The sequence below is a fragment of the Eretmochelys imbricata genome, chromosome 5 (genome assembly GCF_965152235.1).
Source record: "Eretmochelys imbricata isolate rEreImb1 chromosome 5, rEreImb1.hap1, whole genome shotgun sequence".
Classification (NCBI taxonomy): domain Eukaryota; kingdom Metazoa; phylum Chordata; order Testudines; family Cheloniidae; genus Eretmochelys; species Eretmochelys imbricata.
The window spans coordinates 45,012,348-45,040,194 of NC_135576.1; the positions used below are offsets into that span (position 1 = coordinate 45,012,348).

Genomic DNA, 27,847 nt, shown 5'->3' on the forward strand with positions numbered 1-27,847 from the left:
TTTTTTGCAGACTCAATAGTAAAAATATTACTGTGAAAAGTAATATTTGTAGGTTTGTTAATATCAACCACTTTTCACAGGACACTTAGTAGCTATCTGGAAGACTGTGAAAAGTGATACTTGCATGTTTGTTAATATCAGTATGAAGCCCTGGATGTGTGGTGGGACAGGGGAATGGAGGTGGAAGCAGTGGGGGACATGGTGGGTTGGATGTGCGCCGGGGGAGGCAGTGGGGCCCCAGGGCGATGAAGGGGAGATGGGGGGCCAGAAAAGTGGTGAGGTCCAGGGGCGATGGGGACGGGTACACGGATGTGGGGCCAAGACAGAGGAGGGTGGGTGGTGAGCCCCACAGCTGTGCAGCTGGAGCCAAGGGTTGGCGCCCAGGGGTCAGTGGCCCTGCTGTGCGGCCAGGGGTCAGTGCCCACAATCAGAGCAGGAGCTGCGTGGCTGGGGCAGGGAGTTGGGAGCCCAGGGCCACTGCCTCCCGCCATGCAGCCAGAGCCCAGAGCTGGGTGCTGAAGCCTGGGCCTGTGTGCCTGGATCTGGGGGGTCAGTGCCCCCTGCCATGAGGCCAAAGCGAGCACCCATTGCCGCACACCCAGGGCTGGGGATCGGCGCACACCCAGGACCATGGATCAGCGCCTGCTGCTGCGCACCCGGGGCTGGGGATCGGCATCCATGGCCAGTACCTGCTGCTGCATGCCAGGGGTTTGGGATTGGCACCTGGAGCTGGTGCCGTGTGGCTGGGACTACAGGTCGGTGCCTGGGGTCAGCAGCCAGGACTCGGGGTCGGAGCACGCAGGTGAGGGTTGGTGCCTGGGGCCAGCAGCTGCCAATGGGTTCGGGGCCCGGGGCCGGCGCAGCATGGCCAGAGATGGGGATTGGAGCCTGCCGCCACGTGGCCAGGGGCTGGACCCTGAAATGAAACCCCATGGCCAAAGGCCAGAGCCGCATGGCCAGAGCTGGGGGTGAGCGCCCGAAACCCTGCAGCCAGAGCTGGGTGTTGACACCTGAAGGGATGCTTTGCCTCCCTTCCCCGCCATCAACACTCAGGAAGCTGTTGTGGCCGCAGGGAAACCCTCTGGTGGTCGCATGTGGCCACAGTGGCTGCATTTGAGAAACTCTGGTATGGATCATAATAAGTATATCTAGTTGCATAAAATGACAACAAATTTGGGTTTTGCAAATAATCATGGACTACAGTCACTTATGCCTAGTCCACACTTACAAGTTTCGCCAGTATAGCGATCCAAGTATCACTATACCACCAAACCCCTCCTAGTGTAGGGTAAGTGAGCAAAATAAGTGAGTTTGGCAGCTCAGTGAGCAAAATAAGCTATACAAGCAAAAGCACTTTTATGCCACTTTTATAGTTTTATATGTTTGCCATAGGGGTTTTGCTATCATAGAAATCTTGAGGGGTGGAGGAGTCACATGCCTAAATGACATTGCTATGTTGTCCAAAATTTCTAGATTAATCTTGATCAGGATGGACTTTTAACAACAATAATTTGTAATGAATATATTCACTGTTATAGCACATACCATGGCATCTGAGAATCTCTAAGAACTTCGCAAAACTCTGCGAGGCAAGCATTATTCTGTAGATACCAAAGACATTGGATTCCCTCTCCTGGATCTGAGCTTCCAGTATGAGACCAGCCAAGAACTCTCAAAGCTCTGAATGGTGTTTTTTTGTTGATATTTTTAAGGTTTTGGTAGCCGTGTGTCATGCACAAACCAACTGCCAGGTCCACAGGTCACCTTTTCATACCATGGTTGGGTCCTTTCGGAGCAGTCGATGACAGAATTCCCACAGGGACTCAACATCCTCCTCATTGTTCCTGCTCTTCAAAGGTCCTTTGCATTGTTTTCTGGCTTCCCTGTTATGGTTAGTGTCTATTAAAATCTGGCCAAGATTAGATACTTAAAATGATATTTGAGCACCTGCATAAGTGGCCTGATTTTCAAATGTGCAGCGCACTCAGCAGCTCACATTCACTTCAGTAGCAATCTGTGGTTGCTGAGCCCTTTAGAAAACCAGGCTACTTATTTAGATGCCTATTTAGGATTTAGCAGCCTAGTTGTATGTATTGTTTTTAAGAGGAGAATGTATTTAAATTCCAGTACCCTGGTTTGTTTTTCAGCCAATGTACTGAACACAGTCAGTATGTTCAATATGTTCTTGGGTGATTCCTCAAAGCGCTATTGTTCAGTATATGTGAGTGGTGTACTGACCCTCTTCAAGGTCAGCTGGATTGTCAAGAATTCACTCTTCATTGAGTCCTACTTGGGCTTGAGGTGTGATTCTCCCACCCTGACTTTGAGTCACTGAGAGATGCATCATTAATGCCAGAAGCTTTGGTCCCATATACATATGAGTCAACACATTTCCATTGAGGCTTTGGCCTCCCAACGTTTAAAGTCTTTCCTGTTTGCAGCTTCCTCCTTTGTTTGAACTCTAGGCTCTTCTTCCTTGACCTTTCACATGCACAGATTGTGGTTTATTGAAAACTGTGTTACAGTTGGACCAATCCTGAATTTTTGCCTCAGATCCCAAATGGCCCCCTCAAGGATTGAACTCACAACCCTGGGTTTAGTAAGCCAATGCTCAAACGACTGTTACAGTTGTGATCTCTCACTTTAATTCGGGGTGGGGGAGAGGGGGAGGGTGTTTCTTGGTCATGTTTGCAGACTCAAGGCTTTGTAGGAAGCATGTAATCAGTCTGCAGCCATCCAGCCTAAAGTAAAGTGGGATGAGTTGTACCTCTCTGTTTTTTAGGGAGCAGCCTACTTTTTTGTTTCTATTTTGGGGTTCTTGTGTGTTATTCTGAATTCTAATAAATAAAGTAGTGTTATGTTGCAACCTTCTAGCAAGAGTATTTATGTTTTTAATCTAACTTCACTGTGTTTTTGCCATGGATATAGAGAAAGCTTCTCTTATTATTTGTTTTGCAGTAGCACCCACATTGTCTTTGATGCTTTCCATGCATATAAGAAAAGGCAGTCCCTGCCACTAAGACCTGATTTTATAGACTGAGTCATGCTGGCAGACACTTTGCCTGTGCAGATTGTCACTGAAGTCAATGGGGCTCTGCACAGGCACAAAAGTTTGGTCACACAGATCCAACTGCAGCACCCAATCCTGCAAGAATGTGTGGTGAACGCTGCTGGATTATTTCTTTGACTGATAACTACGAGTCATGCCTTGGAGTGCATACTCCATCATTAGTCGTTACTGGCTGGGATGCAAAGATGTCACTCCAATCTGTCAGCTCCCCAAGATTCAAAAGGGACTCGGATACGGTTGACCCATATGTAGTTTTCAACCTTGTTGGAATTGGCAATGACAAGTTGTATGAAGCTGTGGCTTGCTTTACCCAACACCAAGAATTTTTCTGAGTCAGTATGACTCCTGAGCAGGTAGAGTTCCAGGGGCATGGTCAAAGATTCTCTGCTATGATTGCTTCATAGTACTGCCAGTCCAAATTGGCCCTAAGGACAACCTAAAAAGCCCAGGGAGGAGCTCTTGGTAGAGTAGTTGCTGCCAGGATTCCCTTATGTCATACCAAACTGACTGTGTTTTTCAGTCCCCTGGCCAGTTTGCAGCTCTTCTAAATCAAAGTGCCTCTGAGACAGTTCTGACTTCAACCAGGAAAAGGACCTTGTACAGAGCCTATAAATGGATCAAGAGAGTATAAAAGTTGCTGTAAGCCACCACAGCACATGCACCTAACTTGTGCTGTGTACACTTTAACTGTAGCCAAAGATATGGCCCATGTTGTTTCTAAGTTCTTATGTCCTCCTGGTTTCTGGAGAAAGCCTTTCAGCAGGACTTAAGATGAGAAAGTTTGCAGTGTGGTGCAAATATATCTAAATGTAGGCTTTTAAGTAATCTGCATAAAAACTGTTTGGATACTTTCTTCATCTGTCTGAAGCTGTCTTAAAGACAAAATCCTTGTACAGCAGCTATTTCAACCTATTGAAAAACATGCTGAAGGGAGACCAGTTTCTCTGCAGACTCTTATTGCCAGGTGTATGTGGTGCTCAAAGTAGTACCTGAAATTCTCTACTAAAAAGGTACTCTGAGTTGTAGTCTAGTAATATGATTGCGACTAACGTCATGAAAAGCTTCTTTTGGACTACTCATTCCATGGAAACTCAGCTGTCATTTGTGAAGTGCTGTTTTCCTGGTGGTAGCGATTGTTTGCAGAATGCACTTAATGAGGCTGTAGTGACTCATTCAACTGTCACCATGTTTTACAAGGATAAGTTGGTGCTAGGGCTGCATCCGAAATTATTTTTGAAGGTGATGATGAACTTTGTCATAATGAGCCAATCATCTTGCCAACATTTCTCCTGGGCTTGCATACACTCATCCCTACGAGCCCCTTCTCCCCTAGTTCAATATCAAAATGTCCTGGTTTTTTTTTTTTTTTTTTTTTGGTTTTTTAAAAAATCTGGAATGGTCTAAAGTTTCCACAGAGCTTTGTTTCTTCTGACATTAACTTATAGAGCTTTGCTACATGACCAAGAAGTCCATTTCTAAATAGCTTTCTGATTGCCACTCTCCCTTCTATGATCTGCTGGGCCTGTTGCTCAAAGGTTATTTAAAGGCATATTTCATTCAGAGGAGAGGCTTTGGCTTCAACCTCATTTGTTTTGGTATAGAGGGTTTCAAAGCAGCTGTACAGGCTCCTCCCACATTTCCAAAACCATACTGCTTGGATTTGGAATCCAGACAGAAATCTGATTTAATTTTTTGGAGGACTACAGAACCCAATTTCTAACTAGGTTTATCCAATTTTCCTGCCCCTTGAGTTCTCTATTGGGGCGGGGGGGGGAGGGGTGTCTCTACTTGAGAGAGTCACATTGTGAAAACTTTCCATGGAGGTGTTTTACTCCCTCCAAACACAGGACAATTTTCAGAAGTGTCATCTACTAGGGGGAGCTTCAGTTTGAGTGCCACCAAGCTGGAGATAATTCTGGATCATGGTTTACTGGAGGTATATTATCCCTTCATAGTAATTTTTTTTTAAAAGCTCTTAGTTCATATGGTTTTAGGCATGCTGGGTTAATACCATTACTACTTCTGCCTATTGCACTTTGACATTTTTATTTTGGAAACTGGAGTAAAAAAAATTTACTTATAATTTTTGTTCTCTGAACATTTAATTAGCACTGTACTCCTTTTAAACCATCATGTTACCAAATAACAGCACTAAACAAACCCTAATGGTAGCTTAATTATTAATACATCAGCCTTCCCTACCTTGTGTTAAATGAATTTCTAAAGAATCAGAATTACTGTCTGCCTGTGCAGGACCCTTTCTCACTGTGACAGTCTGAGGCCCTGTTCTTAGACTAAGGCCTTTAGCTAAGCAGCAGAGGCAGCCATAAACTGGGAAGCAAATGGTCACATCCTTACATTCCAAACTAGTCACACTGAAATAAGATAGTTTCGGGCAGTTAAAAAGATGATCCAATATATCGCCTCCAGAGAAAGGGTAGAGCCTACAAGATTTAAAGAAAACTTAGTTTGATAGCATCCTGTCTGGCAAGAACTCACTTATCAATAGCTAGGGCATGAAATCCTTATCTCTTTGTTGTTCTATCACTATAATCCCCATTGTTTGTCTGTATAATCTGTCTGGTTGTGATTGGTTTACACCCAACAAAATTAATTATACAGCAGACAGAAACAATTAAGGTGGTGGGATAATTGGTTAGATAATCGTGTTACAATAGGTTAAGACTGGGTTAAGGTATGGCTAAGCAGAACTCAAATTTTACTATATAGTCTGTAGTCAATCAGGAAGTAAGGGGGGGGGGGAAATGGGAACAGGAAATGCAGGTGTGGAATTGGAATTGTGTTTTGCTAACCAGGGGGGAATGGGACAGGGACAGAGTCAAGGCTCTGTGGCATTAGAGCTGGGAAGGGGGACGCTGAGGAAGAAAATTTGAATCATTGCTTGCTGGAAGTTCACGCCAATAAACATTTAATAGTTCACACCTTTAGTCTTCAGGTATTGTTGCTCTCTGTTCATGTGAGAATGAGGAGGGAAGTAAGTGGGTGAAGGAATAAGCACTAACAGTCTTATAGAAATGTGTTTTATTAAGATTTGATCTCATTTGCAATCAAATTCTGTCTGCATTTAGCTTCTTCCATTACATGTAAATGGATACATGGACATTTGTCTTCACAAGTTATTTCATGTGATGCAAGCACATTTGGAAATTCTCCATACATATTTCAGGCTAATACTTAAGCTACTATATTGGATTTGAACGTCTGTTTCTTAAAGAGCTCCTTCAGCTGTTGTTCAGTTGTTGCTTCTTTCTGCTGCATCAGCTCTGCAGCGCCTTTAGTCACTCCCCAGTTATCTGGTTTTGACATTGAAGGACAGTATGGCCTGCCTGAAGCAGGCAACAGATTCTCCCAGTACTCTTTTCTTGCCCTAAAGAAAGAAAAATGTTTAATATTTTTAATGAATGAGGCTGAGGAAATGTTACAACAGTCTAAAATATTTTAACAACTAGATCAAAATGGTCAGTGGATTTAATTCATTTGCATAAGTTTTAGCTCAATGTGAGGTCTGGATACAGGAAGAAATTTATGAAGATTGGCGGTGTTAAAAGAAGTGTTTTCTATTCTTTTAAAGCAACATTTTAAGCCACTTACCAAATAGGTATTAGCATGGTAGTCTATATTAATTCTATATCTTAGAAGTTGCTATGAATAACTTTCATGTTAATCCAAACCAAAACATTACAATTCTTTCATTTTAAGGGGCCTCTAGTTATATGTTCCCAAAACCAATACAGATGCACTGAATTGTATTAACCAACAACAAATGGGGGAGGGGAGGGTGGGCACAAATGTCAAGACCAATCTTCAAAGTAGTCTGAGAAGACCCATTGGGCAAACAAATTAAAGTGTAAGAATTTAATTGTTTTAACATGCTATAAGGCATTTGTGACATTTCACACCATATTCTTTATGAAAATATGCTTACGATATGACATAACTGAGATGTACTTTATGGAAGATGGGTCTTAAGATATAATTGGAAAGGTTATAATTTACTGAAATGACAGGTTTCAGAGTAGCAGCCATGTTAGTCTGTATCCGCAAAAAGAAAAGGAGTACTTGTGGCACCTTAGAAGCTAAACAAAGCTCATGAAAGCTTATGCTCAAATAAATTTGTTAGTCTAAGGTACTACAAGTACTCCTTTTCAATTTACTGAATGTGATTATCCAATGTGTATGCCTGTATTATTTCTGTATCTGAAGTTAGGAATATTGACTCTGTATCTGTATTTCAACTGTGCTACTATGGGGGGGGACTCCCACTACTAACATTTCAGGTACAACAATTGAAAAGCCAGACAAGGGGGATAGTCCATCAGCAAGGACAATGGACTGTGAAAAGACTTGGCCTTCCTGCAGACGCTCCATACTGCCACTGACTCATGGATGCTGTGATACTACTGAGTCAGGTGGTCTTGTCACCTGATACTAAACAGTATCTGGGACTTCTTGTAACTTTCCACTGGAAGGGAAAGGGGGTGGGTCACGTTTGGGAAACAAAGGATTCCCACCTTATGTAAATCCTATTTAAGGGTGGGAAGGAAGGCAAATGGGATTTCTCCTCTCCATGGCCAGTCTGCCCAAGAAGAAAGACTGCTAAAGCCACCTGAAGGGAGCATATTTAATGTGCCATTTAAGCGAAGTACTATAGTTATTATACATACCTTGCTCTGACCCAGGGTTTGGTATGCATGCTCAAGTTATTACCCCAGCTACCATGTTTCTCAGAAGCCGGTGGCAAAAATCCTCTTTCAGTGGCCAGCTCCTCAGCTATTGCTCTGATGTGATAAGGCTCAAATCCACAGCAGCCTCCAATGTATCGAATCCCTAAGTTATAGGCCTCTCTTGCATATTTTTGCACATCCCATCTCGTGAGAATTCTTGGCTCCAGAGCTACAATGATATGTGTTAGCTTTAACTGTAATACTTAGTTTTAGCAGATATTTAGTAAAATCGCTTTACATTTTCAGCTACAGTTAATTTCGCAAACGTGCAAAGTACAATGTCACAGGCATAATTGGGCTATTGCAGTAAAGATTTAAACACTGTTAATCAGTCTGGACGCTACTGATACAATATTTCATTACATTTCAGCTTTTAGGTGTTGGAATGCTCCTCTGTTGCATACTTGCCAGAAGTTTCCTTGTTCCAGAGGGATAAAGCCTGCCAAATTCTAATCTGACAAAGCCCTAAATCGAGTGCCAGCTACTAGGTGGGTATTTAAGTGTAAATCAGAGGTCACACTTAAAATACAGGCTTTATTCATATTTAATTTCTTATTGATCTTTACTGAAAAATGCCAGTACCTCTTAAAATAGTATGAGTGTTTAACTCTACTCAGCTTCTATGTATGTGGAGTAATAGCATCTCAGTGCTTTAAGAAACCCATTGTTAATGCCTGCACTTCAGAAAAAAAAAAAATATCCAATCACCCAACCACTTTGTGCCTGGGGAAACAGACTTCAATAATTTTAATCTGCTATATCAAAATGCTATCAACTCACCTGCAACTGGGTGAAACACACCAATAGCCCCTTGCACTTCTCACCTTCTTTTTGAGTGTGAGCTAGGGAACAGCAGATGTGGCCAGCTGCTGTCAGTCACATACCAGGCTCAATAGACATTCAATTCCACCTACCACGTGGCAGATGGCCTCTATCCTACCCTTTGTTCCCTCTGCTGCTGCCTGGAGTCGAAGAGAAGACAGCTATGCTTCCCTTCTCCCCAAACCGTAAGTTACTTGCATGGGATCAGAAGTGCTGCATTGAACCAATGTAGATCTAGCTACTGCCTCTTGGGGAGGTGGATTACCTATGCTGATGTGAGAACCCTACCCGTCGGTGTAAGTAGTGCCTACATTGAAGCATTAGTACATAAGATAAATTATGACTTGGTGGGATAAATCTCATGACTGGGATATTGGCATAGAGAGGCATAGCTTGTTCAGGAAGGACAGGCAGGATAAAAAGGGACGAGGTGTTGCATTATACATCAAGAATATATACACTTGTTCTGAGATCCAGGTGGAGGTGTGAGGCAGACCAGTTGAGAGACTCTGGGTAAATACAAAGGGGGTAAAAAAAAAAAAATAATAATTAGGGGGTGATATCATGATAAGGGTCAGCCATAGGCCACCAAATCAGGAAGAGAAGGTGGATGAGGCATTTCTAGAGCAAACATCAAATATCCAAAAAACACAAGACGTTGTAGTAATGGGGGAGGCAGGGGAGAAACTAACTATCCAGACATCTGTTGGGAAAGTAATACAGCAAAAAACACACAAAAATTTCCAATACATGATTGGAATGTACTGGGGACAACTTTTTGTTTCATGAAGTGGAGAAAGTAGCTGGGGCACAGCTATTTTTGACTTGATTCTGTCCAACAGGGAGGAATTGATAATGAATCTGAAGGTGGAGGCAAATTGGATGAAAATCATGAAAATGTTAGATTTAATGATTAAGAAAAAAGGAAGGAGTGAGAGCAGCAGAATAAGGACAACGAACAAAAAAAAAAAAAAAAAAAAAAAAAAGACTGTCAACTCAGAAGACAGGTAAGGCTCCATGGGAAGAATTCTAAGGGAAACAGGAGTTCAGGAGAGCTGGCAGTTTCTCAAGGAGACAATATTAAAACGGCACAACTGCAAACTATCGCTATACAAAGGGGAAAAAACCCGACTAGTTAAAAGCCATTAAGGAGCTTTTTAATGGTCTGAAAAAAAAAAAATCAAGAAGGAATCCTACAAAAAGTGGAAACATGCATAAATTAGTAATGAGGAATACAAAAGAATAGCACAAGCATGTAGATACAAAATCAGAAAGACTGAGGCACAAAAGGAGTTACACCTAGCAAGTGACATAAAAGAATCTCTTCATATTACCTTTTAATACTTTAGGAGCAGGAGAGACAGGAAAGTGCAGGTCCCTTTACTTAGCAGTGAAGGAGAGCTAATAGCTGAGGACATCAAGAAGGCTGAAGTGTTTAATGTCTATTCTGCTTCAGCCTTCACTAAAAAGGTGACCAGGTACTCAACACAATTAGTATTAATAAAGAGGAAGGAACGCAAGCCAAGATAAGGAAAGAATAGATTAAAGTCTACTTAGACGTGTTAGATGTATTCAAGTCAGAAGGGCCTAATGAAATTCATCCTAGGAACCTTCAGGAACTAGCTGAAGCAATCTGGAAACCATTAGTGATGGTCTTTGAGAATTCATGGAGGACAGGTGAGGTCCCAGAGGCCTGGAGAAGGGCAAACATAGTACCTATCTTTAAAAGGGGGAACAAAGAGGACCCAGGGCATTATATATCTATCTATCAGATAGTCTAACTTCAGTGCCTGGAAAGATACTGGAATAAATTATCAACAAACTTGTAATAACCTAGAAAATAAGAGGGTTAGGAAAAATAGCCAGCAAGATCTGGCATAATTTTTTTCTTGACACAACCTACCTAATTTCCTTCTTTGACAAAGTTACTGGTCTAATGGATGGAGTTAAGCAGTCAATGTGATATCTTGATTTTGGTAAGGGTTTTGACATAAGAAAACTAGGGAAATGTGGTCTAGATGAGATTATTGTAAGGTGAGTGCACAACAAGTTGAAAAACTGTCCCCAAAGACTTGTTACGAATGGTTTGCTGTCAAACTGGGAGGATGTATCTAATGGGTTCCAATTGCGTTAGTCCTCCGTCTGATACTATTCAATATTTTTGATAAATTGAGTGAGTATGTTTATAAAATTTGCAGATGACACTAAGCTGGGAGGGGTTGCAAGCACTTTGGAGGACAGGACTAGAATTCAAGATGACCTTGATAAATTGGAGAGACTGGTCTTAATTCAAGAAGATGAAATGTACTAAAGATAAATGCGAAGTATTTCTCTTCTTAGGAAGAAAAATATTAGATGTGCAGCTACAAATTGGGGAATAAGTGACTAGGTGGCAGTATTGTGAAAGAGGATCTGGGGGTTATAGTAGATCACAAATTGAATTTGAGTTAGTTTGATGCAGTGGCTAAAAAGGCTAATATTCTTGGGGGTATTAACAGAAATATTGTATGTAAGACACAGGAGGTAACTGTCCCGCTCTACTCAGTACTTGTGCGGCCTCAACTGGAGTAGTATGTCCAATTCTGGGCACCACAGATTAGGAAGGCTGTAGACAAATTGGAGAGAGTCCAGAGGAGAGCAGCAAAGTGAGAAAAGATTTTGAAAACCTTAAAAATGAAGATGGGCGGGGGAGGGGAGAGGAAAGAGACTTGATAGGTCAAATAAGTTAAGGGCTGTTATAAATAGAAAAAAAAAAAAAAAAAAAGAAGAGGACTCTGATCAATTGTTCTCCATGTCCACTAGAAGTAGGACAAAAAGTAGTGGGTTAGTCTGCAGCAAGGGAGATTTAGGTTAGACATTAGGAAAAACTTTAACTATAAAGGGCAGTTAAGCTCTAAAACAGGCTTCCAAAGGAGACTGAAATCTTCATCATTGGAGGTTAAGAACAGGTTGGACAAACGTCTGCCAGGGATGGTCTAGGATTACTTGGTCCTGCCTCAGTACAGGGCGCTGGATTTGAGGACTTTGAGATCCCTCCAGCCCAACAGTTCTATAATTCTAAAATTCATTTTGGTTAATATCAACTGCTCTGACTTTCCTTAATTTGAAATTCTGCACAATAGTGTATGGATTGATGCCACTGCATGCACGGATACCACTGCAGCTTTTTCTTTACTAAGCATCACTAATTTAAAAAAAAAATAAATAAAAAAAATGGACTAGGTCTTACCAAAAGGAAATTCTGGAAGATCAATAAAGCCCTGCTTCCCACAGTCAGGGGTATGGAAAGCAAGAGGCTGAGACATCAGATGTGCTTTCAGTTTAGCAGCCTCCAAGCCCTCTTTCATGAGCTTCACAGTTCTCAGGCAAGTCTCTGGATCAAAATGGCAGTTTACTCCAATAATAGAAGCACCTGTGAAGAAGACAACTTTCCAGTTACATGGCTTTCCAGGAACTGGGCAATGATGTAATAGCAATTAAAATTCGTAGCCAGAGTGCTTTGGAAGTAAAGCATTCAACCTCTACGCTACCAGTACGACCACAAGCCAATCAGAGCAAAATCAAGTGGCAGGACAGGAGATAGAGAATCTCTTAAGATCCTGCATGGTCCCCCCCACAGTAGAAGTACACACACACACACACACACACACACACCCTTACTTTTCCAGGGAAAAAATTTTCACCGGACAGAAGACTATATTTTTATTTTTATATCGCCTTTACACTAATTCTTATGGGGAAATTAGATTTGCTTAAAGTTGCATTTTTCAGGCACATAATTACAATGTTATGTTACTGTACTCCTAAAAAAAAATATTTTTTTTTTACAGATTATATGGAGGAGGAAATTTCTTACCAGCCTTTACCAGTTGGACAGCACATTCTCCAGGTGTTACACCATGCAAGTCTCCCTCTGGACCAATGCACAAGGTAGCTGCGACTGGCTTCCCAGATTCTTTTAAGGTTTCAACAGCCCATGCAGCTTCTTCAACATGTTCAAAATACTGAAAGAAAGTAAATCTAATCTATTTTCTTATGCATGAGGACCCAGCCTAAGTGTTACACACTCCTTAATCTCTACCCCTCCCACCCAGGTAGATTTCAGGGCCTGAGTCTCCTCATTTACATTGGTGTAACTATTGACTCCAATAGTTACTCCTGACTTACACTGCTGTAAAGATTAATAGAATCAGACCCTCCGCCTCCGTTACTGGGATTTAGATCATGTTTGTACAATTTGTTCTGTGTAAATGGCTGCACAAAGCACCCCAGAGAAGGATCACCCTCCCCTTTCATTTCTGCACAGACCAGAACAGAGATTTGGGGTTAGGGTCTCGGTTGCACTCTACACTGCAATGTCTGCCAGTATTGTATTTGGAAAAATATATCTGCTACTATTTGAATAAGAGCACAGTAGCAAATTTTAAAGGAGGCATCAACATATATGTGAATTCCCAAAAAACTGACTAGAGACTTCAATTCTAAGGAAATTTGATCAGCTGGTAAATTGCATCAACTGAAGGCACTTTGTTTCTTTACAGTTGGATTTACCTCTGCAATTAAGAAGTCCACATTTTTTTTGGCAAAGACATCCAGCTGCTGTCGAAAGATTGCTTTAACCTCAGCTTCATCTTTGCCACTCAGGTATGATGGTGTCTGACTGACTCCTCCAGCTACCAAAGCATCTCCTTCTTTAGCCACTTCCTTTGCAATGTCACAAGCAGCTTCATTCACTGTCTGGCCCTAAAATATGAGAACAGACTACATCAGTACTGATTTACTACAGAAATGCCTGCATTTCAGAAGAAAAATGAGTCTTAGGAACCATAATTAGTTTCATGTTTATTTCTAAAACTAATATAAAATTTTAGACTTTGTTTCATTAAAACATTTTAAAGTACCAACTAATGCAGGGCCATCCTTACCCATACACGAAGTATGCAGTGGCATAGGGCACCAGGAAATTTGGGGCACCTACGCAGCTGCATGCTGCTCCAGCCCCTGCTCCTCCCCCAGGCCCCTGAGCTCCGCAGAAGGGCCGGGGCTGCAGTCACCCATGGTGGGAAGTGCAGAGACCTGGCCGCAGCCGCACCGCAGGTGAGTGCTTGGGGGTGGTTCCCCCCTTCCGCCCAAGCCAGCCCCCCTACAAAGGCCTGGGGCCCCCCCACAGAGGAGCTGCTTAGGGCCCTGGAATAAAGAGTACCAAGTCTATCTGGTTTCTCACACCTCACAATGGATCATTAAGAAGTCTGTTGGTTAACCTGTTGTACTGAGTACCTGACTGGTACTCACCAGTCATCACAGTACGGATATTTAAAAGGTTGGTTGGGCTTTTTGGTAAGTTAACTATATCTAAAAAGACAACATATTTCCAAGAGATTTTCATCATACTAAGATGTTTTGGATCCCTCATAGTCAAGCCATAATTAAACGTAGTTAGTATGCAGACAACACCTCCATCAAGATATTTTATATAGCCACATATAAAAGAACCTCCTATGAATTTTCTGCTTCTAAAATAATGCTTATTATAAGCAACTGTTTGGTTTTAAACAGATTCATTTTTACAGTTCAAAAGACCACCTATAGAGCCTAATATGGATATGTTTATATATATTTTTATAAATTGAGAAGTGTTGCTTGTCTGTGGTTGGTATATTATAATTTGGAAACTCAAATTACTAAGCTGGACCTTGTACATACATCTGTGAGAATCAAAATAAATTTTAACTAGTGTAGCATTAATTATCCCATTGTAAAAATAATAAATCAACAAATTTAAATATATGGTGTGGCAGAGCTCTGACCTTGTCCTCGTGGGTCCTGCGCTTCTAGGTGGTTTATGCTAGCCTCAGAGGCTCACTGTGACCCTCTAGGTAGCCCATCTCTCTCTGGGGCCAGGTACAGTCTACTGAGCCCTTTTCATCATAAGCCAGCAAGGAGGTTGGTGAGATAACTTGCACAGTCTGTTGTCCCTATGGGCTTATTCCAGAACAGTTTAGCCTCCTGTCCTAACAGGGGCCTGTCTTCCCCTCCCAGGAGGCGTTTCTGTAGTGGCAGGTTGGGAGGAACCTGGGCCCACCCTCTACTCCGGGTTCCGGCTCAGGGACCTGAATAGCAACAGCTGTTGGGAGCAGACCTTCCACTGCCAGAGTTGCTACATTTCCCTAGGCCACTTCCCCACAGCTCTCCTGTTTCCCTCTCAATGCCTTCTTCACCTTTACCTTAGGGCTCCTGTTCCAATGGCTTGAGGATGTCTTCTTTACCCAGCCCTTCAACCACGCTTCCGCTCCCTGGCTCTCCTCAGCCAGACTGGAGTGAGCCCTTTTATAGTATCAGAGGGGGCCTTAGAGTCAGATGTTCACATTAGTTTAACAGCCTCACCTGACTCTTTGCAGGCTAATTGGAGTCATGTGTCCACCCTAGCCTGGAGCAGCCCCTGCTCCTGTCAGTCAGGGAACAGAAAACTGCTTATCCAGTGGCCATTGTATCTCCCTTCAACTACTCTGCTGTACGATCACAATAGGTGTATAAAAGAAAACAGATATCAGTACTTATGATTGATTAATCAATGTAGACTGAAAGCCAAGTACCCCATACACCCAAGTTAGCAGTGCAAAGAGAATTTGTGAAAACAGATTAAACTGGGCAGAAAAACAACAATTTGTTTAAAAAGTCATGATCTGGGATTGACTGAACAAACAGCAAGGTTCTCCTTATAGGTATGGAAGCATGTCCAACCAACAGAAACAGGGATTTAAGTTAAAAAAAAAAAAATAGACTAAAGCATTCATCCTCTTTATGCAAACTCAATCACTTCAATCTGAATGACTTAATAAAAACATAGGTAAATATGGGTCCAATGTTAATGGGGATAGAAGAATTTAAGAAAAAATGTTTATAGCAATGTTAGAAAAAGTCATTTGAAGGCATTCTAATCATAGAGTAATGTATAGCCACTCTGTTTTGAGAGGGAGTACTTGTGGCACCTTAGAGACTAACCAAATTTATTTGAGCATAAGCTGCTACTCTGAAATCTGTTTTGAGACACTCCCACATTGGGATCTTCTTGTCAAAACAATGCACAGTGCCACAACATGAGTAATGACTCAGGGCTCAATGCTCCCCCCCTTTTGGGATATAAGCAACTCTTTTACATCCCACTGGAAATTATTTGTATCTTCTGGGTAGAATCAGGCTCAGCATATTTATCATTAACTGGATGGAAGTATGAAGTCAGGCTGAATGTAAGTTATGACAGTCTAAGTGGGCAAGACCTGATGATGTGGTATAAGAGCAGAACTAAGTATCTCATTCTGATACATGCAGAGGCTTTAGGATAACCTTGATTTGTTAATTAGGCCCCAAATGCTGCCCCAGCACTTAACCTGTTGTTAACGTATTGTTCCTTGACTTTAGCAAAGCTCTTGACACAGTCTCCCACAGTATTCTTGCCAGCAAGTTAAAGAAGTATGGGCTGGATGAATGGACTATAAGGTGGATAGAAAGTTGGCTAGATTGTCAGGCTCAACAGGTAGTAATCAATGGCTCCATGTCTAGTTGGCAGCCGGTATCAAGCGGAGTGCCCCAAGGGTCAGTCCTTGGGCCGGTTTTGTTCAATATCTTCATAAATGATCTGGAGGATGGTGTGGATTGCACCCTCAGCAAGTTTGCAGAGGACGCTAAACTGGGAGGAGAGGTAGATACGCTGGAGGGTAGGGATAGGATACAGAGGGACCTAGACAAATTCGAGGATTGGGCCAAAAGAAATCTGATGAGGTTCAACAAGGACAAGTGCAGAGTCCTACACTTAGGACGGAAGAATCCCACGCACCGCTACAGACTAGGGACCAAATGGCTCGGCAGCAGTTCTGCAGAAAAGGACCTAGGGGTTATAGTGGACGAGAAGCTGGATAGGAGTCAACAGTGTGCTCTTGTTGCCAAGAAGGCTATTTTGGGATGTATAAGTAGGGGCATTGCCAGCAGATCGAGGGACGTGATCGTTCCCCTCTATTTGACATTGGTGAGGCCTCATCTGGAGTACTGTGTCCAGTTTTGGGCCCCACACTACAAGAAGGATATGGAAAAATTGGAAAACGTCCAGCGGAGGGCAACAAAAATGATTAGGAGACTGGAACACATGACTTATGAGGAGAGGCTGAGGGAACCGGATTGTTTAGAAGAGAAAAATGAGGGGGGATTTGATAGCTGCTTTCAACTACCTGAAAGGGGGTTCCAAAGAGGATGGATCTAGACTGTTCTCAGTGGTAGCTGATGATAGAACAAGGAGTAGTGGTCTCAAGTTGCAGTGGGGGAGGTTTAGGTTGGATATTAGGAAAAACTTTTTCACTAGGAGGGTGGTGAAACACTGGAATGTGTTACCTAGGCAGGTGGTGGAATCTCCTTCCTTAGATATTTTTAAGGTCAGGCTTGACCAAGCCCTAGCTGGGATGATTTAGTTGGGGATTGGTCCTGCTTTGAGCAGGGGGTTGGACTAGATGACCTCCTGAGGTCCCTTCCAACCCTGATATTCTATGATTCTAACCTGAGTAATTTCTCAGGGCATGGAGATCTCCACAGGGATGAGGGGAGGAATTTGTTCCCCTCATAGAATCCTTTCCACGTACCAAAGGCTTGAGCAGGCAATGTGACCCCCTTCACAGGGAGAAGAATGAGAGGCACCACACAGTGGCAAACTCTCCATTCCCAAAAGACTTGCTATACAGGGCTCTTGCAGAGCCCTGAGCTAGAGTCCACACCCACTCCTATACCCTGGGGGCTCACAATATCTTTCTCCTCCCCTGTGCAGCACAATCACAGTAGTTCTGCTGTCAGGGCCCCTCTTCACCTAAAGAGGGGGTAAGATTTACGACCAAAATCAATATTTTGGATCTACTGGTTATTGCTGTGTTGTAGAGGATATGCTCTTAGCACACATTCATTTGTTATCCACATATTTTCTCTGGGATTCGTCATAATTTCTAGGATTGGGTCCTTTCTCCAGATGCTGAAGGATCCCCTGTTACCACTTATCTTGCTGTTTGTGGATTCAGTCCTTAATGTACCCCCATGTAAGATAATTCCAGATAAACTAAGTTCTTTAAGTTGAATAAAAATATGACTCAGTATTCTTTCCCCCCTCTTCTCACTACTACCCATGTTTTGATTTTTTTCCCTTTGCCATTGTAAGCCGAAGGTCCTTCCTACCACTTCAGACTATGAAATCACAAGCCACACACCCCCCCATTTGATTTGAATTTTTATTTCCATGCCCTTGAATATCACTAAATTAACTCTGACAAGCTGTAAAAAGAAACCTGTGTTCAAACCAAAGAAGAGTATCCATTTTCCATAGATCACCATTAAAACCAGTGTTTTACTCACAGATATTTTCTCAGCTACGTAGTTGCCCCTATTCTCTAATTTATCTTCACTGGCATAAAAGGTGAATGTCTGTAAAACATTTGATCCAGCTCTGAGGAATTCCCGATGAAGTTGACGAACTGCAAGATATTAAAAAAGGCAAAATAAAGTTTGATATGGTTGCTATCATTTTAGCACCTGCTTGCACAGTTACATGTTTATTGGTTAGGTTATGTTAACTTAGGAAAGGTTCTGAATTAATGGTATTGTAAAAAGACATCTACTTAGTTTTGGAGCAAGTACAGCATCTGCAGCAAACACTGCCACCTTCTCTGTTGATTTACCTCTAAACCTGGAGGGACAATTTATAGGGGAAAGCAGATAATTCAGTCTCCTTAGCCAGTCAAACAGCCTCTGCTGAGACTGTCAGTGATCTGTCTAGTCAACCATTGAGGATCTTTTACCCTACAGTTACCCTGCCAGTAAGCTCACTCACTGAATCTTTGGCACCTTGCCTATCTTTTGCTGTACTGCAGACCTCCCAATCTGTAGCCCTCAAATTGACATTTCTGCATGTACCCCAGCACTTGACAGCACTGCAGTCAGCCATTTTGTATGTTCAACCACTGGCAGCTGAAACCCAAACATCACATAACTGGAAATAGTTTTAGGGCCCTGAGAGGCAAAGCCATGCAGCTGCACGTTTGCAGTTTTGCCATCAGAATGGGAGTTTGGGACAGGAAGTTAAGGTTCCCTGAAAACAGAAGGAATATTTGGACAGCTAACCTCAGTTTTAGGCACTTCTGACATGTAAGTTTTATTGTTTTTCTAATTAGAAATACTTTTCTGATAAGGAGAATAATGAATTGTTATTGGCTGTTTCTAGGGAAATTGTTAGCCTACCAGGGACTATTTTGAGATATAGGCTTTGTCTGGAGAAAATTTATAAAAAGTTTAATTAGAAAGTGTGCTTTGGAGCAGTCTGAGGAAGTTTTCTTTGGGCAAGGATCTGATAACTAAGTTCTCCAGCAGCTAAACAGAAGGAGGGGCCCCCCAGAAGCCTAGCTGTTGATTCCTCAAGGCCATCTTAACTTTTGTAAATATAAAGTTTAAAGATGCTCTGAACCTACTGTGACAATATTTGTGTGTGCTTAAGATCTAATAAAAAAAAAAAAGTACTTTTAGGTAAAAGCACTCCGGTTTGTATCATATCAGACAGAGGAACTGTGTCCCCATTGATTTATTCCTGACACCGCCTGGAGAGAAACAGTTACGTTACCGTTGCTTTGGGTTCTGAAAATCCTGGGTAACAAAGTGTCACTTAGCAGGATTGCTGTAAGGTAGTAAAGTGAATGGGAAAGGAAAGCAGATGTCAGCAAAAGGAAGAGGAAGTACGGAAAGAGATCAGACTAAGGGCATGTCTACACTTCTGGCTAAATCAGCACTGCTGTGATTGATGCAGTGGTGTCAATTTAGTAGGTCTGGTGAAGACACACCAAGTTGATGGCAGAGTGCTCTCCCATCGACTTATGTACTCCACCTCCTTGAGAAACATAAGATAAGTTGGCGGGAGAGTGTCTCCCATCAACACAGTGTTGTTTAGACACCACTGTAAGTCAACCTAAGTAAAGTAACTTAGATTGACTTACAGCTTTAGTGTAGACCAGCCCTTAGATCGGTGTGAGAAAGGGAACACAGCAACTGCCCAGGAAATTAGTCAATACTGAAGATAAGAGAACTGCTCTAGCCTGTGAAAAACAAAATAGTAGTTGTAGCACTGTGGCCACTTATTGCTGCCTGAGTGCCCCTTTTCCCTCTTTCACAGGGCTCCTTAAACTCCACACAGGCTAAAGAAAAATTAGAATATTCTCCACCTGTGGTCCAATTTACTCAGTCCCCAGGCACATATGGGCACTCCAGGTCCCAAGCCCAGTTTAGTGTCTCTTTCCTTAGTTGGGGGGTTCCTAGCCCTCTTTCCCAGAGCTGGGTCCAAGTTCAATGTCTCTGTAGGTACCAGTCTTGCTCCCTACAGAGGCGTCTTCAAGCCAACTATAGCTTCTCTGGTTTTTGTTTCCTGAGCATTTCTCAGCTTACCAACAGCCTTCCTGCGTAAAACAGCCTCTACCACTCTTTCTCTACAGCTCCCTGCCGGCTTTTATATCAGAATCACCTGATTCCTCTCAGGTGGGGCTCATCTTGTAATCAGGGCTGGCTTAGCCCCAAACTCTCCAGCACACAGGCAAGCCAGCCTGTCACAGGAATAACTATCAATCTTGGAAATTAAAAAGCACAAAAGCAATAAAAAAAAAAGCACAAAAGCAATATTTTATGTGAAAATGTTAGTGTACTGCCAAGCACCATCCTCTTACAGTCAGCAATTGCTATTCCCCCTTTTCTATCCAAACTTAATATTTATTATTTGTACAGTGGTAGCACTCCTGCCCTCAGGAGAGTAGAGTATCTATGTACATGGTCAAGTTTGATTCCACTCAGTAGAGGACAGTGCTGAGCACAAAAACCAGACCACTCTTATTAAAAACAAAATCCTTCACTCATACTCTGGAATAACCCAGGAGGCTGCTCTAACAGAACACCGCTTATACCAGCTATTACACAAGAACCAGTCAGGAACATAGCTTGTTGCTCAGCTTCAGAGTTCTAAAAGTTCTTCAAATCCTGCATCAACTAGCAGTATCAAGTTTCAATCTCACATCCTTTGAACAGAGGCAGTCAAAACACTCTGGTGTGAGCAGCATTTATTTTTAATTATAATTTTAAAAATAGGTCATTCATTCTTTCCAAACAAAGGGCTACTTGAGAAAACTTCTATGATCCACTAGTTTGTTTTTCTATCAGACGTTTTCCATAAAGGGTCAGAAAATTGAAAATGCTTTTTACAATTTTCACAATTTTTGTCTAATTTTAAACAATTTCTGGCTAGCTCTCCTTATGGATCCTGTTTCTGCTGTGTGACACTACAGCACACCCTCTTCTAGTGCAGTAATACCCATCATTGTAGTATAGTATGCTGGTGCCTGTGTTACAGGGTAAAATTAGTGCTGTTCCCCTGTGAGCCAGCGGAAATCGTACCCTACTCTAAAACAGTCAAAACATGTTCAAGACTCACCCCCTTCTGAGGGGTTTGTGTGTGTGAGCATGCGCACATATGTGTTAACTTTATTTAAAAAAAAAAAAAAAAATGTATCACAAGAATACAGCCAACCATTCTCTGGCCTTAAAAACTTTAGTTGCAGCTATCTTAGTACAGCTGAGCATTTTGGGATGTATAAGTAGGGCCACTGCCAGCAGATCGAGGGACGTGATCATTCCCCTCTATTCGACATTGGTGAGGCCTCAGCTGGAGTACTGTGTCCAGTTTTGGGCTCCACCCTACAAGAAGGATGTGGAAAAATTGGAGAGAGTCCAGCGGAGGGCAACAAAAATGATTAGGGGACTGGAACACATGACTTATGAGGAGAGGCTGAGGAAACCGGATTGTTTAGTCTACAGAAGAGAAGAATGAGGGGGGATTTGATAGCTGTTTTCAGCTACCTGAAAGAGGGTTCCAAAGAGGATGGATCTAGACTATTCTCAGTGCTAGCAGATGACAGGACAAGGAGTAATGGTCTCAAGTTGCAGTGGGGGAGATTTAGGTTGGATATTAGGAAAAACTTTTTCACTAGGAGGGTGGTGAAACACTGGAATGCGTTACCTAGGGAGGTGGTGGAATCTCCTTCCTTAGAAGTTTTTAAGGTCAGGCTTGACAAAGCCCTGGCTGGGATGATTTAACTGGGGATCGGTCCTGCTTTGAGCAGGGGGTTGGACTAGATGACCTCCTGAGGTCCCTTCCAACCCTGATATTCTAGGATTCTATGAGCTCCAGAACCTAGATTGTGCTAACCACAGGAGCCTTTCCCACATCTTTTGTATCCTCCATGGGTCAATGGACTGTCAGCAAGGCTGAAATAGAATCTCCCTGAAGGGTTCCAACTTCTGCTAAGAGTCTGGGTCAATAAGAGAGACCACACATTCTCTTAGAGCTCCTTAATAATGCTTGACTTGTTTTATCTACCTCTCCCCACAGGCTTCGAGTGCTCTTTGCTTATGATTGTGGCATCCCCAGCAGACTACAGTTCACAAAAAAAAAAAAAAAAAAAAAACCACACACCAAGGAATTGGTGATGCAGGTGAACTAAAAAAAAAAAATTCATAAACATGCAAATTAGATGACTATCCCAAACAACCAGGATCCAAGCAGGATCTTAAATTTGTCAATATTTAGAGAGGAAGGATGGCCTTATGGTTTAGACACTGGCCTGAAACCTCACAATAACTGGGTTTAATCAATCAATTTTAAGGCCAGAAAGGACCATCACGATCATTTAGTCTGACCTCCTGCATAACAAAGGCCAACAAATTTCACCCAATAATTCCCAGCTGGGCTACAGACTTCCTAGGTGACTTCTGGCATGTCACAATCTCACTGTACATTTTTAAATCTTTTTGTAAAAGTGGGATGTTACTTCCTTTGCCTGTCTTGTCTATTTAGATTGTAAATTCTTTAAAGGCAGTGATTGTTTCTTCCTCGGTGTACAGTGACTAGCACAATAGACCCCATCGTGGTTGGGGCCTCTAGCAACTACAGGAATTTTGACAATAATTTAAAAGTTCTTTGCAGTCATAGTTGAGATGTATTAGCTAAAGATGTGCTGTATTTTTAAAGTGTGTCATTATAGAACTCATTCAAATAATTTCTCATTTCAACCCACCAGGTGGACAAAATCTGACCTCACACATGTGACCAAGCAATAGTATTCGAGATCTTGCAAGGGTTTCAGTACCATGATAGCATTTTAAGTTGTTTACACATCTCATTTAGGCATTTAGGGCTCATTTCTGAACTCTCTAATCTCTGCTCAGGTAACATTTCTCGCCCCTACAAAAAATAAAATAAAATAAAACCTTGTCCTCCCTATCTCCTCCCTCCCATGTTCTCCTTTTCTTAGTCCTCATCTTCTCCTTCTCTTCCTAGGCTCCCACTTTCTTCCTCAGTTCTTTTTTCTTTCCTCCCCCCTGTCCAGGGCTTCCATCTTTTATGTGCTTTCCTTACAAGGTAGGAGGGATTTGATAGCTCTGTAGCAGTTCTCATACCAACCGGCCCAGCCAGCTGCTTCCTCCATTTTCCACACCTACTTTCTGTGTAACATGACCATTTAGGGTGGAGGAGCAAAAGTCAACAGTGCAGAGGAGGCACCACACTGCACAGAAGAGGAAATGTTCACACTTCATATCAAGAAAATATATTTATAGGTAGCATATAAAGTGTTAATAAATGTTATAAGCATCTTATAGACATGAGAAATAGGTTATCAGCACATTAGTAGCAAGTGTCAGATTGTTTTAAGCCCTGGTTAAAAGACATTGTGAGAAGGCTTCCATACAAAGAAAGAGACTCAAAGAAGACTGGAAGGATTAGAGTGAGGAAATAGGTCTATAAAATAACTAATGTTATAAAGAAGGCTATTCTGGCACTCCTATTTCCTGTATTCAATTTAAGGACACCACATTTTAAATGTCTCAAAGGAAATACTTTTCTACCCATTGTAAACTGGCTTGTGGAACATGCTGCCACAGGATGTTATAAGGACTATTAAGTTTTTAAGAAAAGATTGTGTACATAAATAGCATCTACATTACACTTGTTATGCTATAATTTTCAATCCTCATGCTTTGAGGCAGAAGACTGACCTGCTTCTGGGTGTTCTACTGTAGCTTCTGGGGTCCAAGGTCCAGCTTTTACATAACCTCTCTTTTCAAGAGCTATCACAAATCCTCCATCTCCAATCACAATTTCTCCAGCATCTAGACGTTCTAGAATACCCTGAATAATAAAGAAGGAAAGGTTGATGTACTGTAGTTTTGTAGGCTACACACTTTTCAAGATAGGGACTTGGTCATTCTTTGTTTTTTGGGAACAGCCGAGCATAATTTGGGGGCTACTGCAAACAGCAGCAGCGTCATGTTATTCTGTTTCTTTAAAGCATCTTTCAGGCTTAAACAATGGCAGAAAGCCAGTTGTCAAAAAAAGTAGGATTTTATTATAATAAGCATACATATAGTACCTAGGCTCCCGACTATTATCACAATTTTATTAAAAACTGAAAAATGCACTGTTCCCAAAAATCACAAGTGAAGGGCCCTGTCATGCTCCTGTGAAAGTAAATAGTTAAAATCCCACCCATTATAGGCCCTAAGTGCTCCCAAAAGATTTGTTAACTTTTGGAAGAGAAACACTAGTGCATCAGACTTTTTTAGTAACTCATTTACTCTTCAGCTGAGATAAAAGGTCACCTAGGAAATGCTACAACACAAGTCGCTTGTGATACAAAATGATACAATGAAGGTATCATGCCACAGTTAAAAAAGCATGCATGCAAGTAACATTTTACTGACACACATCTGGCATTTTAAAATGTAATCTTATTTTAGCTTTCTGTGCAAGCTGTTTTCACTTGGTTGGATTTGTTCACACACATTTGTAAAAATCAAAGAGAATCTTGCCCATTTTGCATAGCCCAGAAGTTTAAAAAAGATGCCAGGTTACAAAAAAATTCAGCTTTTGCATGTTTTGCCCTGCCTCTTGTCTTGAATTGTAAGCTAGTGCAAAGAAAATGTGTATAGTTTTCTTTTTATAATATGAACAATATTGGAGCAAGATAATGTTATATTGGTTGTATCTGAAAATATTAGATGTCTCATATTCCTCTCATTGGTTTATGTACCCAAAAACTTCTAATAAGTGTACCACAATTGCACAATACCCCTACATATTAGATTCTGCCTTTGGATCTCATATTTGTTTGTATTTTATTGAAAAAAAAAATAATCAGGTGTCCCCAGACATTTTCACAGTGACTACACAGTCATGGGCGTGTTAAGGCTAGCCACATTACCCTCCATATCTACCCTTTCCAGATGGCATAATACAGTTTGTTATTTTATGCAGTAGTATCTGAGCTCAGGAGGAAAATGAAAGCTTTGTGCAAGTACAGGTGTGTGTGGCTTGAAAGCCCTTGGTAGAAGACTTTTTCCACTTTTTAGTCTCCATCCTTTGATAGATTTTCTCTTTGAGAGGTGTAAAGTAAAACCTCTGTAATTAGCACTTCACTAATCCACACACCTCATAAACTGAGGTGTACAAAGAAGAGGACCAATTATTTCTCAGCACAGCTTTGACAGAGATCTGAGTAAGCTCTCACATTAACTTTGTTCTACAAATTATACTGTAAGAACATTGATTTACATACTATTAGCATAAATATTTCAGACTAAAATGACATTTTCCAAATAAATGAACAAAGTAAATTGAATAATCCAGCGTCCCTGCTATTTAAAAAAAAAAAAAAAAAAAAGAGAGATTTGCTTTTGCACTGTGAGCCCGATACTGCTCCAGCTAAAATCAGCAATGGAAGTTTTGACATTGATTTCAACGTGAGCAGGAACATGCCTCAACTTGCAAAATTCAGCAACTCAGAAGGTGTTTCCCAGTCATTAATGTGCATTAGTGAATTTCTGTTGTAACTATGAAAGTTCAGAGCCTTTATTAAGATTATTGTTTGCAAATGAATAACTGAGTGCCTAGAATGGGCCTGGCCAAGCAAAGAGTAAATCTGCCATGTAGAACAGGGGTGGGCAAACTTTTTGGACTGAAGGCCACACCTCGGTATGGAAATTGTATGAAGGGCCAGCTGGGGCAGGGGATTGGGGAGAATGGGGGCACACAGGGGGGAATGAGAGCTCCGGCTGGGGGTGCAGACTTTAGGTGGGGCTAGGGATGAGGGGTTTGGGGTGCAGGAGGGTGCTCTGGGCTGGGATGGAGGGGACTCTTGGCTGGGGAAGGGGTGCACAAGGGCAGGGGTCCGACTGGGAGTGCAGATTCTGGGGTAGGGCTGGGGATGAGGGGTTTGGCATGCAGGAGGGTGCACTGGGCTGGGATGAAAGATTTGGAGGGCAATCAGGGCTGGGGCACAGGGGGGGAGGTGGCTCAGGGGTGCAGGATCCAGGCAGAACTTACCTGAAGCAGCTCCTGGAAACAGTGGCCTCTTCCCACTCTGGAGGCAGGGCCATACTGCTCTGCCCTACCCACAGGCACCACCCTGCCCCGGCCAATGGGAGCTGCAGAGCTGGTGCTTGAGGCGGGGGCAGCATGCGGAACCCCCTGGCTGCTCCTGCTTCCGGGAGCCATGCGGAGCTGCTGCACTTGCGGAGTGGAGCAAGGCAAGCCCCTGACCCCGCTCCAATTCCGCTTCCCAGCGGGAGCTCAAGGGCCGGATTAAAAGGTCTGATGGGCAGGATGTGGCCCATTTTTTGCCCACCCCTGATGTAGAAGATCATAATCTGGGTCTCTGTTTCCATGGTCTGCCAAGGAAGCTTTCACCGGGGGAGTTCACTTCAAAAGTTTAAAGTTTCAGCCCGCTGCTTCTTCATTAAAGGGGAGGAAACAGTGAATGTACGTATCACCTCATGCATTAGTTACGAGCTACTACAAAGTACCATGTACATGTTAATACGAAATATGGACACTATGTTTTAATGTGATAAATTAAATCAAATCATACTCTTTAATGTGAACTTGTAAGCCATTATTCTGTTAAAAATGAATTCAAGGCAGTTTTTCCTGAGGCCAATTGCAGAGGTCCAAACCCCAGTCCCCCAAAACCCATATTTTTATTTAAAAAAATTTTTTTTTCCAATCTCTGTGTGGGGCTTTCAGCCAGCCAAATCATCATGGAAAACTAAGGCTTTTTAAATTTCCTACCCATGCTACTGTGAGTGGGGGGTCTGCAGACACTGCTAAGATTTCCAAAGGGGTGCAACCCACGTTTGAAATTTTTTAGAGGTCTCCAAATGAAAAAAAGTTGAAGAACACGGTCCTCGGAAAGAGAAGGCCTGCAAATTTTGTTACTAAAGGTGACAATGCCTGTTGAACCTGCCAACTACAGAAACTGCTTCTCAGCCTCAAATTCTGGGGCTCTCCTCCCATACCCCGGGAGGAAAGGGTCTGTGCCTAGAAGGAGGTGGCGGTGTCAGAGCGGTGACTCGTGCTGCTGCTCTCAGAGCAGGATTTAGCCCCACTCAGTTGCATGACGGTTCTATTTCCCACCCCCTCCCCCAGCCATGCACTAGCAGCAGCCCCGAGTGGGAGCAGGGGATGGTGCCCGCCCAGGGTAGATCAGCGAAGCGATCTTGTTTGTTCTAACACCGCTGCCTCTCCAGACTTTGCAAGTGAGGGGGCTCAAACCCTTAGCGGCAGCGTGAGCTTTGGCGGCCTCTTCTCCTTGGGGCATATCACAGGACAGCTAGAGGTGCCATACGCTGCTACCCCCAAGGGAGCTGCCGGGCCGACCGCTCCAGTCCCCGCAGCGCCTACAGGGCGCCTGCACGTGGCACAGACTGGGGACTTCCTGCGCTTTCAGCGGCTCCTAGGCCGGCGCGAGTCCCGGGGCCTTTACCTTGTTCTTGGCGTGCTGGGGGCTCTTTCCGCCAAGCGGCGCCTGCATCTTTCCGGGGCGTTAGGAGCGCTGCCTTTGCACCCAGCTACTGACTGCCGGCGGCGCTGCGAGACTCTCAGGGCGCCTCGTCCCGCCCGCCTCTTTATAGCCCCGGCAGAGAGGCGGAATGGGGGGTGGGTCCTGGGTGGCCGGGGCTGCGCCCAACACCCATTGCGGAATAGGCAACACCCTCCCACCCTAGCCCCACCGCGCGCTGCCAATGCCGTGTGAGCCCCGGGCGCGGCGCTTTGGCCCCTTTCTCCCTCCGACGTGATGTAACTTCACACTCGCTGACA

General features: G+C 42.9%; 1 protein-coding gene across 2 annotated transcripts; it reads right to left on the minus strand.

Moving 5' to 3' along the window:
* Positions 1-6,097: 6,097 nt before the first annotated feature.
* LOC144264957 (betaine--homocysteine S-methyltransferase 1) lies at positions 6,098-27,708 on the minus strand. Of its 2 annotated transcripts, none has more exons than XM_077816989.1 (8): positions 27,513-27,708; positions 23,749-23,881; positions 18,022-18,140; positions 13,189-13,380; positions 12,494-12,641; positions 11,867-12,049; positions 7,756-7,984; positions 6,098-6,458 (listed from the first exon to the last, which is right to left on the minus strand). In XM_077816989.1, exons 1-8 carry the CDS (start codon positions 27,558-27,560, stop codon positions 6,266-6,268), a joined length of 1,245 nt encoding a protein of 414 aa, XP_077673115.1. In that variant the 5' UTR covers positions 27,561-27,708; the 3' UTR covers positions 6,098-6,265. The 2 variants fall into 2 exon arrangements, with proteins under 2 accessions (XP_077673115.1, XP_077673114.1); XM_077816988.1 differs by lacking the exon at positions 27,513-27,708 and adding an exon at positions 26,075-26,260.
* Between the last annotated feature and the right edge of the window lie 139 nt (positions 27,709-27,847).